This window comes from Anser brachyrhynchus (assembly GCF_964034855.1).
Source record: "Anser brachyrhynchus genome assembly, chromosome: 1".
Classification (NCBI taxonomy): domain Eukaryota; kingdom Metazoa; phylum Chordata; class Aves; order Anseriformes; family Anatidae; genus Anser; species Anser brachyrhynchus.
The window spans coordinates 2,831,269-2,846,568 of record NC_137694.1 but is presented as its reverse complement, the minus strand read 5'-3'; the positions used below and the strand labels follow the sequence as shown (position 1 = coordinate 2,846,568).

General features: G+C 47.6%; 1 protein-coding gene across 14 annotated transcripts in view; it reads right to left on the bottom strand.

The window, feature by feature from the left end:
- PLXNA4 (plexin A4) overlaps positions 1 to 15,300 on the bottom strand; it is a 425,098-nt gene that overhangs the window by 376,691 nt on the left and 33,107 nt on the right. For all 14 annotated transcript variants that reach the window (XM_080577830.1, XM_080577845.1, XM_080577832.1 and 11 more), the window contains exon 3: positions 869 to 1,051. In XM_080577830.1, the coding sequence (XP_080433956.1) occupies positions 869 to 1,051 (183 nt within the window). The remainder of the gene's footprint in view (positions 1 to 868; positions 1,052 to 15,300) is intronic.

Sequence of the window (15,300 nt, the reverse complement as noted above, 5' to 3'; positions counted from 1 at the left end):
TCCTCACACATAATATTTTGCAACATGCCCAGCCCAAGCATTCAAACATTGCCAGACTGGCACAGAGGTGTTGAAAAGGATGTGCTGCCCATCATTAACACAAGATCACTTCTACCACCTTCTGCTGCTTATAGAAAAGCACCTACCAAAAGCACAGGTAAAAAATTCCCAGCTTCCACCTCTTAAGCCCTCTACTACCACCTTACATGATGTACTACAGCAGCTGTTACACGACAGAGCTACAGCTGTCCAACAGGCATATTTTTCATGCAGAGTGAGGAACATAAGCTCAAACACAATAAAGAATGCATTTATTTCTGTGGCATCAGCCATGGTTACTCCACCAGCATAAAGCTCGTTATCATTCAGATATCTTCCTTTTGCTGGAAACACTCTTCCTTCAGGACAAGCACCCAGAAACCACTAATCCCACGCTGGGCTTGTGGTGAAGTCACGGTCCAGTCACATTGCTCTGAAGAAAGACCTCCAGAGCACGAATCCCGTTTCTTAACAAACTTCAGGCACAATCATGTTTTCTCCAGCATGCACCATGTGATCAACTACTTAATTAGAGATGGTCTGAACACAAAAAAATCCATTGGATTTAAACTGCATCAAGTCTGTCCGCGGTTTGACTTCAGACATTCTTTTGCAGATAAAAACAGTTTGGGAGTCTGCCTTTCTCCTTCCTCACATCAGCTTTATTCTTCAGGGGTCAAATGTAATTTTTTGCCAACCAAAACTACATTTGCCATCCTCAATGCAGGTGATGTATCTTACAATAAGGACTGCACTCACACTCAACAAAACACTGCCAATCTCCATAAGAACATGAAAATAAGAGTTAGAGGACCACGTTAGGTCTTACCTTCTTGAGCTTCCCACTCTTGGTTCCCACAAAAGCCAGGGAGTGGTTCTTGTAGACGTAGGCAATCACAGATGTCATTCTGTCTCCGTCCTCAGTGAAAATGGGGAGCCCACGCACCATTGATGATACTCCCAACGGGGCATTCATATCCAGGCCACAGAAATTGTCATCAATCGTTAACAGCTGTAAACAACAAGAAAGACAGCATGAAAAAGTGAAGCCACTAATTCTTTAGCTATCTGCGAAGTATCCATCCAACCGGGGACAACATTATGCAACATGCCTATAATTTATGCAGACTGACAAATTGATGGCAAAGGCAGGACCAGAGGATTACAAAGGTGGAAATAAATTGTCCAAAGTCTCATGATGAGTTACAGACAGAAGGAGCACTGGAAACTTGTTTCTCTTGAATGACAGCCCAGAAGGATATATTATTTTAAGCATTTTTCCTACTACTTTACCAGTCTCTTTTACCTCACACTCAAAGTCTGTTGAAAGTTTTAAACATTTCTAGGTCTGTCAAAAGTAATGTTTGCACATCATTCCCCAGGGATCCAGAATAAGAACCACTGAGCTAAATCTACACTAGCAAATAAGATGGTGTTTCCTTCAACTTGAGGGAGTTACAGAAGAGCAACAGCAAAACAATGTGGACAACTCTTCTATCCTACCTCACAGCACGGTCTGGAAAACAGGTAAGGTTAATACAGGTTGGCAGTGTGAAGGTCCCACAGAGTAACACAAATAAAGATGAAGTTTCAAATATTACAGCATGCAATTGCCAAAGCAATTAGACTTTATTGACTTCAGTGTGACCACTTATACATCTGAAGCTAAGCACCTACTTTTTTTTTTTTCTGGGCTAGGGCCTAGAAAAGCAATAATTCAGTCTACAAGAAAGTCACCGGATTTTCTTATATTGATAAAGAAGAGCTACGACCATCTTTTTTATCTGAGATCACATCTTCTGGGAAGCATGGCTAGAATATGTGCTGCTCCTTGATTGAGTTCACACAGGCAGCAAAAGCCTGAGCGTTGATTCATTTTGTCCTCACCCAGCAATTACGGGAAATAATTACAGATGTTTTTGCTGAATGGAAGAATAATGTGTCCTAAATGTATTTATAAACAAATAAAATCTACAAGGAATTCAAACAGCCATTAGTAAGAGCTAGCCTGAGCTCTGGCCTGCGAAAGTCATTAGTGTTTGAGGACTGCCCTTTCGGAGTTAAAACACCATCTCAAAGTGCAATTACAGATCAGATCAAGAGCGTTTATGAGCTGCAGACAGGATATTGCTAGTCTACAATGCTAGCACAAAATTTAAGATAAATCTGCATCCCAGATCCAAAGACCAAATTCATCTGAGGTCTAGCACCACCGCGCTGATCACCACACTGCAGACCCCCATGACAGCGAGGCTTGCTGGAGTCAAGTGTTTCTGTGGATAATGAGAACATGCCCGGTTTCATTATGTAGCTCAGGAAGAAAAGGAGGAAAAAAAAGAAAAAGAAACACAGCTTGATTACTCGGGAAGTACCAAAGATGTCAGAAGCAGCAACACTACCCAGATTTTTCTGCAAGGTGTGGGACACTGAGGTGGAGGAGCAGCATGTTGGTCTGATGCAGTGTCACCAGCCTTCTGTTCCCCAGTTTGCTACCTGACACATCGCCTGGCACAGGATCCACCTCACCTAGCTTCAACAACATGAAATCTTAAAAAGTGGCCTACAGCAGTCACCTAAATCATCCCCATAATCAAGGAAAGGAGGTATGTTGAAGAACAAACCTTCCTTTCAACCCTGGAATGCACTGGATCACCTTGTGGTACAGCAAGTGACAGCAAAAGGACTCCAGAAGTCCCTCGAGCCTAAGCCTTGCATGCACCATGCTTAATGCAGGAAGCTGGACTGGGTTACCTCCTGGGGTCTCTTCCAACCTGAATTATCCCACAGAAGCAGGATTTGAAAAGAATCCAGGATTTGAAGTCAGTTTGCCCAGAAACACTTGACAAGCTGAGGGAAGAATCATTTCAGATTGAAAGCAAAAGATCCCCACACCTTCTACAAATGGCAGAAAAAGGGGCAAGGGAAAACCCTGTTTTGCCATGGTGCTGGAAGAAAATGAGAAATACAAAACAGCTTTCTTTCTTCTCTACCAAGAGGGTGAAAAACTCGATAGGACCAGCAGACAACTTCCCTAGGATGCAGCACATCCACCTCAAACAACAGCAAATGACTCTGTCAAGCAGTGAAAAGAGAGAGCAATCCAGCAGAGCAGGCACAGGCCAAGGGGTCCCCCGGCACAGCAAAGCCCCTGGGACACTCAAGAGACTGGCAGAGGCTGGAAGTTCTTGTTAGTTGTAGTAATGGAGTCCCTGCTCCCTCAGCAGCGGCCTTTCCCCTGGGGCAGGGGCTGGTGGCAGGCCTGCCTGCCTGCCAAAGGTGGAGGACCTCTTGCAGCTGGTGGGCGAGCTGCAGGAGGCTGTGAGAAGGCCACACAGGGAGGCTGAGGAAGAGTTATCTGGATCCTGGCAGCCTGCAGCAGGGACACAGCCCATGGCCAAACAGCCCAAAATTCCCTCAGCAGCACTCACAGAAGGCGGAGTGGGGAGGGAAGGGGCCTGGGCAATGGCACCACAGAGGGGAAGCTGAAAACGATGAGGACCAGCAGGAGGAAAGGCCTTCCCCCAAAGCCTGAGGTGCCCTTACAGAAGCATTTCATCCCTCTGCTGTCTGAAAAGACCTGTTGCAGGGGGTTGGGGCTGAGTAAAACAGCCCAGTCTGCTCCCCACATAACAACCAGTCCTGCTAAGAAAAGGCTGTGCGTGACAGCAGCTGGAGGCTCTCCTCCGAGAGGTACAGAGGTGCCCATCTGCTGACCTGAGCTGCTCTTGAGGGAATTTTGCTGCTTACTGAGGGCTCATACCAAGGTTGTCACGAAGAGACCACCAAGCCTCATACAGCCTAAGGACTATTATCTGCTGCTGCTGTTCCACGTGGGCACCAGTGAGGCAGCCAGGAGCGGTCTGAGGAGCATCAAGAGGGATTACAGGGCCCTGGGAGCAGCAGGAAAGGACTCAGGACCACAGGCAGTTTTTTAATCAATCCCCCCATTCAAAAGGAAGGGGATTGAAAGAGCCAGTTGAATTTGGCAAATCAACAGATGGTTACAGGACTGGTGCCACAGCCAGAGGTTCAGCTTCTTAGACCATGGGACTCTCTCTGAGAACCCTGGTCTGCTGGGGGCTAATGGGGTTCACCTGTCAGAGAAGGGGAAAAGCATCTTCAGTCATAGGCTTGCCAGGCTGGTGAAGAGGGCTTTAAACTACAGTTGCCAGGTGAGGAAAATCCCAATCCATCCCACTCCTCCCAGTTTGATGCCAGTGTCAGCAATAGATGCCCAGAGCCTGGAGAAGGGTCATGGGTCAGCAGAAGAGCACCTGAAGAGCAGCACGAAGGAATTCCTTCCACTCCAGCTGGGAAGTCAACTTCATCAGGGGCCCAACTCAAATGTCTCTATGCAAATGCAGGTAGCAGGAGTAATAAACAAGAGGAGTTAGAGATGTCATACCCTGCAGGGCTATGACCTCATCGGCATTATGGAGTCGTGGTGAGATGGCTCCCATGACTAGAGTGTTAGGAAGGACACAGGCTCTTTAGGAAAGACAGGCAGGGGAGGCGAGAAGAGGGCATCGCCCTCAATGTCAATGAGCAGCTGGAGTGCAAGGAGCTCTGCCTGGAGATGGATGAAGAGCTGGCAGAGAGCAGATGGGTCAGGACTAAAGCGAAGGCAGGGACAGGGGACATTATAGTGCTGGTCTGCTACAGGCCACCTGGTCAGGAAGACCAAGCAGATGAGGCCTTTTATAGACAGATAGAAACAGCCTCACGTTCACAAGCCCTGGTCCTCATGGAAGACTTCAACCACCCTGCTATCTGTTGGAGGGATAGCACAGCAGGGCATAGGCAATCCAGGAGGTTCCTGGAAAGCATTCATGGTAACTTCCTTATCCAAGTGATAGATGAGCCAACAAGGAGAGGTGCTATGCTGGACCTCATTCTCACCAACAAGGAGGAAGGTGGGGAACATGAACCTCAAGGGCAGCCTTGGCTGCAGTGACCGTGACATGGTGTAGTTTAGGATCCTAAGGGCAGCAAGGAGGGAGCACAGCAAGCTCACTACCCTGGGCTTTGGGAGAGTAGACTTTGCCCTCTTCAGGGATCTGCTTGGAAGAGTACCAACGGACAAAGCCCTGGAGGGAAGAGGGGCCCAAGAAAGCTAGTTAATATTCAAGGATCACCTCCTCCAAGGTCAGGAGCGATGCATCCCAACAAAGAGGAAGTCAGGCAAAAACACCAGGAGGCCTGCATGGATGAACAAGGAGCTCCTGGACAAATTCAAACAGAAAGAGGAGGCCTACAGAGGGTGGAAGCAAGGACAGATAGCTTGGGAGGAATGCAAAGACATTAGAAGATCTTTAAGGTCCCTTCCATTCCAAAGCATTCTGTGATTGTATGCTACCTCCCAGCAGCACAGCCCAAAGTAGTTTAGAGGCCAAAAGGGGCCCAGCAATCATCTGTTCTACCTTCCTATGTGACCCAGGACATTGTATCTCAGACAGGAGTTCCCTGTGTTATTTTTCAGGGAGGTGCAAGCTACTTCTGCTTGTTCTCCAGGCACCCAGACAGTTCTGAGCTTATGTGGCTGAAAGAATACGGCATTGAGTCCTCTGCAATGCACTCTATCAACAGCCAGGATGTGTTAGCTAGAGCATGACTGCTGTGGATGCATATCAGAGCTTACATAGCCAGAATAAGCTCTTATCTGCCTGCAAAACCCTAAGAGGTTATAGAGCCAGAAATCCCAGCATCAAACACAATAACCTGTAGTTCATCTACAGCACATCCCCAACTTGTTAAGGCTTAATTAATCCAATTGCCACAGGTTAGTTCCTCCTCCAACAGATTGGGTCTGGCTCCAGCTGAAGTCAGACCTAACTTTAATGGGGCTGAAATCATGCTTTTCCCACCTACAGACACAAACCTAACTTTAAGCCCACAGATTTCATCTCAGTTCCCTGAGATCATTTATGGAAGGACACATCCAAACACCAAAACAAGTTTGAAGAGTGAAATCAGTGCGTTAAAAAGATGAAGTTCAGATGAGAGCTAGGACAATCACAGCACACCTTAACCTCTGAGACATGAATGGGTGGTTGAGGGCAGATCAGGCCAAGCTTTTCAGTCATGTGCCCTTGCACAGATGTTGGAGAAGCAACTGCACATTTACAGTTTGAAGGCAGACAACAGTCCCCCAAGAAGGAGCTTGGAGGAAGAGTAAGGCCAGCAAGTCACACATCACATGAAAACTATTTTCATTTAACACATTGGGATTATTTCCTCTAGGGATTGTCTACAAAAATAAAAAAATACCAGCAAGTGAAACCCTACAAATAAACATCAGCTAGCTGCTGTGCAGCTGTGGCTCTCAGCTGCACGCTCAACATCTTAGTAAAGGCAGAAATACAGTCATCTTCTTCAGCAAAGAGAAACACGTAAGGAAATTTGGATTTATGATGAAAGGGTCAGGAGTTGCAAGCACAGGTTTATTTTCAATTCCAGACACTCCTAACAGCAATATAAAGTAGCCACGTTAAACTCTCTGGAGCTTCTCTGCTTGGCAATTTCACGTTAACGACTTTCCAGAATGAAAGCAGAGGTGAGGACATGAATTCACTCTGCTCGCAACACTGCTGGCACGCCAGCTGGGATATCAGGGAGGGGCAAAGGGAAGATCTAAAGAGGCAGGAAAGCAATCAGCAATTCTTGCATCTAGAGCAGTTAAATCTAACCCAGAAATTCACAGCGTGGTCTGTAGGTAACTCAGAAAGGAAGGGGGGGCCTTGTGGTTGAGATGCTGGAATGGAGTCAAAGCAGCATCCCGCATCATGTTCCACCTGCCAGTGAGGGAATATTACTCACTGCCCCTCTGCCCCAGGGAAGCTGCTAAACACAGGTTTATTAGGTGCTTTACATATCCAAAATATCTTCATGTGAGAGTGATTGGCAGCTCCCAGGGCATAAATGCCCTCCCGAGTCCCACCAGCTGCCTCTCCATCTCAGGCTGATGAGCAGTGGGGAGCCAGCTGGTGAGAGGCTGCTGTCTGCTTCTGCCACCTCTCCCTGCATCGGCAACCAGAGGTTTCATCTGCAGCAGTGACACCGTGGCCAAGTGTCACGTTCGCCAGTGAAATAGGAAGGATGTGCAAAGAATGGCCCTGATTTACAGGAGGATTCTGGCAGGCATCTGCCTTCTCCAGGATTAAGCCTATCAAATAAACAATGAACACATCCAAATGCTCCTGAAGAGGATGGTTTTATGAGGCTCATGCTGGCTTAGGTCTCTAGAGATTCACCGAGTCCCCAAAACCCCCAAACTCTGCAGAAGGGTTAGAGCTCTGATTACAGCACCTCCCTCATTGATCTCATCTGATTGCCCAGCAGAGGTGCTGGGCATTGCACTACAGGCTAAAGTGCAAGGTATTCGGGGGACAGTGCAAACAGTGCTCCTACTGATCTGCAAATGCCCCTTAAACATCTGCTTTAGGAATTTGCCTCTGGAACAGCCCCTGATAATCAAATATGGCCTAATCCATATTTTGGGAAAAACTTCGGTAAAGGATTAGCCTTCCCTCGTTCCTCCTTGCTTTCACTTGGGCAAAATCTTCTTTCCCAATCAAAGCACAAGGGCCTTTTTCCAGATATCTCAGCAGGCTCCAAAGCAATTCCCCAGACTCACTGGGGATAAAGGCTGTCCCAACAGCCAAGTCTCTCGCCTTTGATTTACAGCTAATGCCTAATAGCCTTGTCTTCATACAGTGGCAGGTACTTGGCTTCTCACTCTTGTTATCTCAGGCTTGGCTACTCCAGATGATGGAGGGAATGCATACATTACGACTGCCTGTGTTGCCAGAAGAGCCAGGGAGCCAACAGCAGTAAGAAATTAACAGCAATATGCAATTGAATCTTTGCAAGGTCCCAGGGTCTCTTCATCACCTGTGTGCAAGATCTTCTCAACAGCAAGGACTGAGCTTCCTGATGAGAATGGACGTGTATCCTACTCCACAATATATTTAAAAATCTAGAGAGATGGTTGTCCTAGGAAAATCTGTCACCAGGAATTTTCAGTACCCTTAAGCTGGATTGGATCTGCTTCTGACCTCCTGCATTCCTAGCAGGATCTCTGCTTCTGACCTCTAGCTCTCCCTTCTGACTCCACTGGGACACGTGGACTTGGCTCATACAACCTTCTCTCCACGTTCTGTGCTGTGAACTGTGGCAGGACCACCAAATTGCAGGCAGTGCCTATCATCAGTGTCTAGCCATGAGGTCCTGGTGCAGGATGGAGACAGCTCCTCTGACACTCACCTTGTGCCACATCATTCACATAATTTGATGCCTGTTACTGCCCTCCCTATCACATGCATTCCTGACACTGGGTCAGGAAAAAAGAAACGTGGGCTTGCCGAGTGACCACCAACAGCTGTAGACCTTTGTCATCTGCAATTCAAGGCCTGGGGAAATTTTGTGGGCAAAAAGATGAGAACCCTGGGCCACCGACCAAAGATAGCACAGCTCACCAACAAACCCGCTCTTCAGCAGTTAGCCCGCAGTCTAACGACATACAAAAATATCCAGTACCATTTCCCTAGGGTGCTTATTGATATAATGGAAGCTGGATAAAGAGCCAGCATTTGGAAATACATTATAATTGCACGCTGCTTTTCACTTGTGCAACCACAGCAGTGGTTACCACGCAATTACATGTCACCATATACAAATGACAGTGCAGTTACAGTAACTTTACCAATTACAGGGAAATTGTACCCACTATGCTAAGAGGTTTTCACTCAAATATAATTCAGGAACACAAGACCGGGGAAAAGTTGCTCAAATTAACTAGAACTTGTACCAGCGTTTGGTTTTTGGGTCTGCAGTTTAAGCATCAGTTCAAGGGCTGGTGTCAAGTTTCCAGAGTGCTGCAGAATCTTAATGTGGTACAGACTTGTTATGTCTGCATTTATGTTCCTGCTGGACTGGGAGCATAAGGCTTCCCAACAGCCTCTACCATCTACCTCCACATCGTAAAATTTGCAATTTCCTGAAGAGGAGGCTGCCTCTCTTATGGGGACCAACAGGTTTCTTTAGTCTTCAGGCCTTTTGCTCAGCAGAGCTGACTGATTATTACTAAGAAGTAACAGTGGCTATTAATTTAGCATCTTCTAATTCTGAATTTCTGCCTGATTACCGTGCCAATAGATGTGTACAATATCCATTGATTAGTGAACCCCTAAGTATACTCTAGACCCTAATACTGCAAAATTTAAGCAATACTGGTGCTAAGTTTGCTTTTCTTTTTTCTTGCTGCAGACCCTGGAGACGCAGACCACAGCTGTGCCACAGCCACAGGACCAGTGAGCAGCAGGTGCAGATGTTTTTCAGCCCATGGCATGTTCCTTAACTCATATTCTCACTTTTGCTGTGAACATTGCCTTACTGCAGGCATGGGTCTGGTCAGCAGCAGCATTTTTGCTCTGGAAGCAACAGCAGGCTATCAGAAGGAAACAGTTTGTGTCCCCAAAAGAAGAAAACTAAGACTGACTATGTGCTCTTCTTACATCACAGGTATTTCACTTTTGGGCCCCCAGGCCAATACTGTCCTCAGCAAAATGACATACGTGCTTCTTGGCCACTTGCAGAGAAGACACTCCTAGCATTACGAGCGAAGGTACAATTAAAAATCCAGCCTGAAACACCACCAGGTTAATGAATCCATGTTACTGGCAGATGGTGTACTGATGTGACCTCCGCTATATCCTTCAGATCCTTCATCAACTTCAATTCCAAGTGTCTGCCATGAAAAATAGTCACTCTGTGTCAAGATAAACAAGATGAGGTGCGGAACCAACTCAGATACCTGGGAATATATTTCAGTGGGATATTCATACTCTCTCTGTTTTGATATTGTAAGTTAAGGGATATTTCAGAGCCTTGGTTAGAGCCCAAATAAGTGATGGAGGCAGGGAAGAGGGGCAGTACCTCCAGCAGCAACGCAGGCTGTCAAACTGAGATATCCCAAACACTCCCGTTCATGGAGGCCTTCGCACCCCACATCCCATTCATCATCGCTGTGTCAGCCAAATCTCTCTTTCGCAAATCATTTCCACCTCCTCAAAAAAAAAAAAATAAAAAAAATCTGGCATTGCAATTCCAAACCTCAGTATTAGCACGCCAAGCCATGCAGCTGGGGTGAAAATCAGATCGCTGAGGTGTGTGGTCCCTGAGGTTCCTTCCCTCGCGAGCGGGAAACTGTGTCTGCAAACAGGAAGAAGGGATGGGACCTAAAGAGCAGCAAATGTGACTGCAAAAGGAAGCCGAGCTCCTCTGCAGTCCCATAAACTTCCCTCTGCTGGCTGAGAGGCTGGAGGATCGTGTGGATGAGGCACTGAAGGATAAACAGAGGAATATGATCTCTATAGCTCTCAGCTCGGTGCTTTCCATGAGCTTTCAGAAAATCACTTAAAAAATTTCACGCGCCCCCAAAAAAGAGATTATTGAGTGTGGAGACTCTGCCTTTGAAACTGCCATGGTCTATTGGGTAAACAAACATTTGGGGATTTTTCTAAAGTGAAGTATTGATCAAATAAGCTGCTAGAGCTCTCCTGTAAGAACATATTCCAGCTGCGAAGCTATGTTATGCACCTGAAACACAGCATCACTGACTTCCCCTGGTGCTGCCAGGGAGCAAATGTCACAGAGGGAAAATCCTGGGTGAAAAGGGTTGTTCTGTGTAGGCAGAAAGACGCCTTTGGGAGAGGGACAATTTTCCCCTAAAGGACATTGGATTTCCGTGATAAGCCAAAGGTTGTCTGTATAACAAATTCCATCAACAGCAGCGATGAAAGAGGTGAAAGAGAACAGAGCTCTGTGCCCTGCCAGCTATGCCTCCGTAATCCCGAGCATCCTTGCCATAACTTGTGTTTCGCTCAGCTGTGTCCATCTAACAGAGATGCCCAACAAGGAGACCTTCCCCACATTAAACTCTCGTGTTCATCTTCACCCCCGACCCATTATCTCCTGCTACTTTCTGGTAACAGAATGGTTAAACCTGGGCTGAGACGGAGCATTTCTGGCAGCTGCCAGACACCCTCATTCCAATTCCAGTGACGCACACCAGCACCTTGCCGGATAGAGTCCAGCTGCCTCCCCTATGCTGGCACCACCAGACATTCTCCGCTGAATCACAATTACTATAATTATTATTTTGTTACACAGGCGAAATTATCATTTGGGCTGCAAAGTGCCACGCGCACCAACAGCGCTAGATAAATTAAACAACAACGCTGCTTTGCATGCAGGCGACACCTTCTCCCAGAGCCGCTTAAAAGCATTAATTAAGCCTCACTGTGGTCCTGCAAAGGTAAGCTGTGTTGTAACGAACAACATGTATCTGTTGTTGCTCTTCAGCATGGGGAAATTGCTGGGTTGGGTACAAGAGACCCCGGCTTGCTCACTAAATAATGGAGAGTCGAAGGCTGCGCATCTGTATCAGGGAGAACCGCCTTGTTTCTGGTCCTATAATCTGATGGAAAATGAATGTAAATAAGCCCGGTTATCAATTTAAACAACAAAATACATCGCGCAGGCACTGGAAAAGAAAAATCTCCCACTTGCTGCCTCTATCTGTGCAGATCTGGGGAGGTGAGGAATTCAGAGCACTTGTGTCAGCCGCGTACAAATTCACTCAAGCCATTAACTTCCAAATCTTTTTTTGCAGCTGAAAGCAGGCCTGTGCAGCCGATGGCCCTCTGAAGCAGGGACACCGTGACAATTACAGCCCTGTGTTTCTTGGCGCGGGATCCCGACCAATAGCCCTGACCCACTGATGAGTGCTGGGTCATTCCCTCATTAGGAGCAGCACATTTTTATTATTCCCTTCTGCACGCTCCCTTGCTCTGCCTCTCCCACTCCCTGTCTGTGGCTGAATATGTGCCTGGCTAATATTGCTTGTTTACAGGATAAATCAGCTGAACAAATCCCATTATATCTTGGACCAGTGACAATGACGGGGTAATGACATTGAAACAGGGAAAATACGATGTTGTTCCTACTGATCTAATGTCACCCACATGCTCTATCAGCTATGCCAGCTCCAATACTGCATGGAGGAAACAGAGGTCTCTCTGTCTGTCCGCAGCATTACCACTTACATATCTGGATATCCTGTGCTTCAAATACTTCTGTAACTACTCTAAGTATTATCTCCACAAAACCTGCACCATAAAGCAGAAATCACTTGGGCTGAAACGGTGTCTTGTTCCTAAATTTAAGCAACTGGGTGCTGGTGGCACAGGGCAGGGTTTAGGTCTTATGGATTTCATGGCTATTTTATAAAGCACATACACGTGACAGCCGCAGAGCCAGAACAGCTTTTGTTACTCAGCTCCACATCCCCAGGGTCTCAGTCCCAGAGGTCTCTAAGTTGAAACCTCGCTGAAAGCTCTGGGACCCCGTGTCTTTGCTGGATGCTGGTAATGATACAACGTCACACACATACAAACGTCACTGTGCACACTCAGGTGGGATCAATGCGAGAGCATTTGCTACCTCCGGGAGAAAGATGCAACAAAGGTTTGCACTTCAGCGAGCAAAGTGAGGCCATGCTCTTCCGCTTCCTAACATTTATCTGTGCAAAGGACTAGAGCTGAAGAGACGGATGGTTCATAGGTAGATGTGAGCGTGACACCCAGCTCCATCCCGAATTAGAGCGTGTCTATCCAGCCAGGTCTGTCGGCCCTGCAAACACCGTGTTTGCTCCCAAAGTTGTTTTTACGTTACCCAGAGTCTGCCTATGCCACTGTAGCACGGCCATGCAGATGCCAGGCTGGGAGCATCTCAGGCAGAAATATGGTCAGAGGAGACCTGGACATCTCTCTGTAGGGACAACACTCTTTCCTGTCCCCATCATCATATCTTGTCCCCATGTTCATAGTGGCTACTCCCAGCATCCGTATTAATGCTGCCTGATGTAATGAGAACCAGTGCTTCTGTGCAATTCAGGTAAACAGGGAAACACAGTTATTTCTGGGGCAAAAATAATGCCCTATGCTATGTGTGTGCTGGAATATAAAATAAATGCAGACATGTGCATCGGACTGTTCGCAGAGGCTAAACATCTTCGCTGATTCCCCAAGTACGAAGACAGACCCTGCACTGTTTTTCACCCTGACAACTCCACTCACATCAGGCAAGTGAGAAGGGGTCTGTGCAGGATTTGGGCTGTAAAGCAACGCTGAATCCAGCATACCCGTGACCCCCTCCTCAACAGAATGGTTATTGTACAAACCCCAGCTGCCCCCAGTCCGGAGGTGCTTTAAATAGCATCAGGCTCATGCAGGGAGACGCAGTCACTTTGCTTCTGGCTTTTTCAGGATTCTTCTGAGTTTTGCTTGATGCTTTTTTTTTTTTCCCTTCCCAAATGTTGCATAAGCATTCCCCTTGGCCTGGGAGGCAATCTCCTGGTGAGGCAATATGAGGTCAGGTTTGTGAAATAGCTGATCACCCGGCATGGAAGCGAACGCGAGGAGATCATATGGAGCCCTCTGAAAACGCGAGGCTGAGCCACGTGTGACCGCAGGGCTCGACCACAGAAGAAAACAGCCCGGGTCGCTGGCAGGGGAAGCGGCAAAGATCGGTTCCCAGAAATAAATGCAATCGTCCGTGCGGCGAGGAGCACAAAGCAGACGGACCAGGCGGCGATGTGGAAGCTGGCACCTCGCTCTCCTGCAGAAGCATCTACCTGGAGGCCAGCAGGAGCAGGGAAGGATGCTGAGAGATGCTGAGAGATGCTGAGAGATGCTGAGCCACAGAGGCACAGCCGGCGCGGTCCGGAGATGGGACTGATGGCGGGGGGAGGGAGCCAAGCCTGAAATATCTCAGACACAACAGCGAGTCAGCAGCCTTGGGCCCTGCTCTGTCTTCAATGAACATTTTGTAAGAGCAGGGTCAAGCAGACGCGAGGAGCCAGGAGGGAACAGCACAGCGTGCACGGGTTTGGCACCCAGCCACTTAAAGGCAGAGGGTTTCCTCTTATGTTTGGGAAGGAATTAGATGGCTTCTTGGAAGCTTTTTTCAGGGCTTGATTTTTTTTTATTCCAGCACAAACAATATGCATTTTGGAAGGAGAGGCTGCGGGGCGGGGGTGTGATAACAAGGCAATTAATGACAGCCAGTGTTATTTCTGATCTGGAGGTATCCTTTCAAGGACAGGTGTTTAATACCAAGGACCACACTTAATGCCTTAAATGCAATCATCTTCTCTGTGCAATTAGAGCCTGGTTTACAGCCCTTAAGTGCAAGCTTCAGTTTATGTAGGTGCTTAAGAGTTTTTGTTTTTCTCTCCCCTAGGGCCTCTGAAGCCATTTCTCCTGCCTGGAGTGCAGAGCACTCTGCAGAGACAGGTAAGTGTCCTTATCCCCACTGGCAGAAAGCAGAGAGGTGGCACTTGGGAGGAAGGACTGCAGCCAAGGAAAAAGTGAAGATGAACCCATGCGGTGTATGAGAAGCCCCTGAAAATGAGTTTTCGTCAGGTTAGTTTATGCATGTCCAACTAAATGCTGGTTGTGGGCTTTTAAGGATATCCAGAGGTCAGGATGTCGCCAGCAGCTACATCCAGGCTGAACTGGAATGTGGATGCTGGAAAAGTCCTTGTGCTCACCCCGAGCTACCCAGCTGCAGGTACATACACCGACTGGAAAACCATGAGGGTTTCACTCCTGCAACTCCATTTTGTCTCAGCCATCGTGTCCCTGGCAGACCACGAACGCTGCTGGGCTTGCTCGTCAATGAATTAGCACTAATTAATGAGCCTGCCTGGTCACATCACAGTGGAAGAGGTGGGGAGACTTTCCTAATTCCAGTTACAGAGGGGCCAGGACCTTGCTCAGAGCGGTGGATATTTGAACTCGGTTGCTCTCCATTAGCCTGAGGAGCACGGCCTCAGACATCTCTGGTCACTTCCACCACTGACAATAATCACGAGAAATACCAGCCACATCCCTGGAGAGAGCTCCCCGCTCTGCTTTCGCCTGAGCTGCCTCACGTAGCAAGATAATATGACATTTCTCTCTATTAAAGTGTCTTTCACCCCAGAGCACAGCCAGCTTTGTAGGAGAGACAACAGTCAGGCCATGAAGGGATGGAGAAAGGGGAAGGAGGAAGGTTCGTGGGGGAGATGTCCAAATCACAGAGCTCAGCTGCAGAAATCCTAAGCCAGCACCCTGCCCCTTGTCCAAGTTACATCCCAAATAAAACCCTCCATCCACTCCGGCTCCCAGCGTTGGCAGAGGACGCTGGTCTTCCCTTATC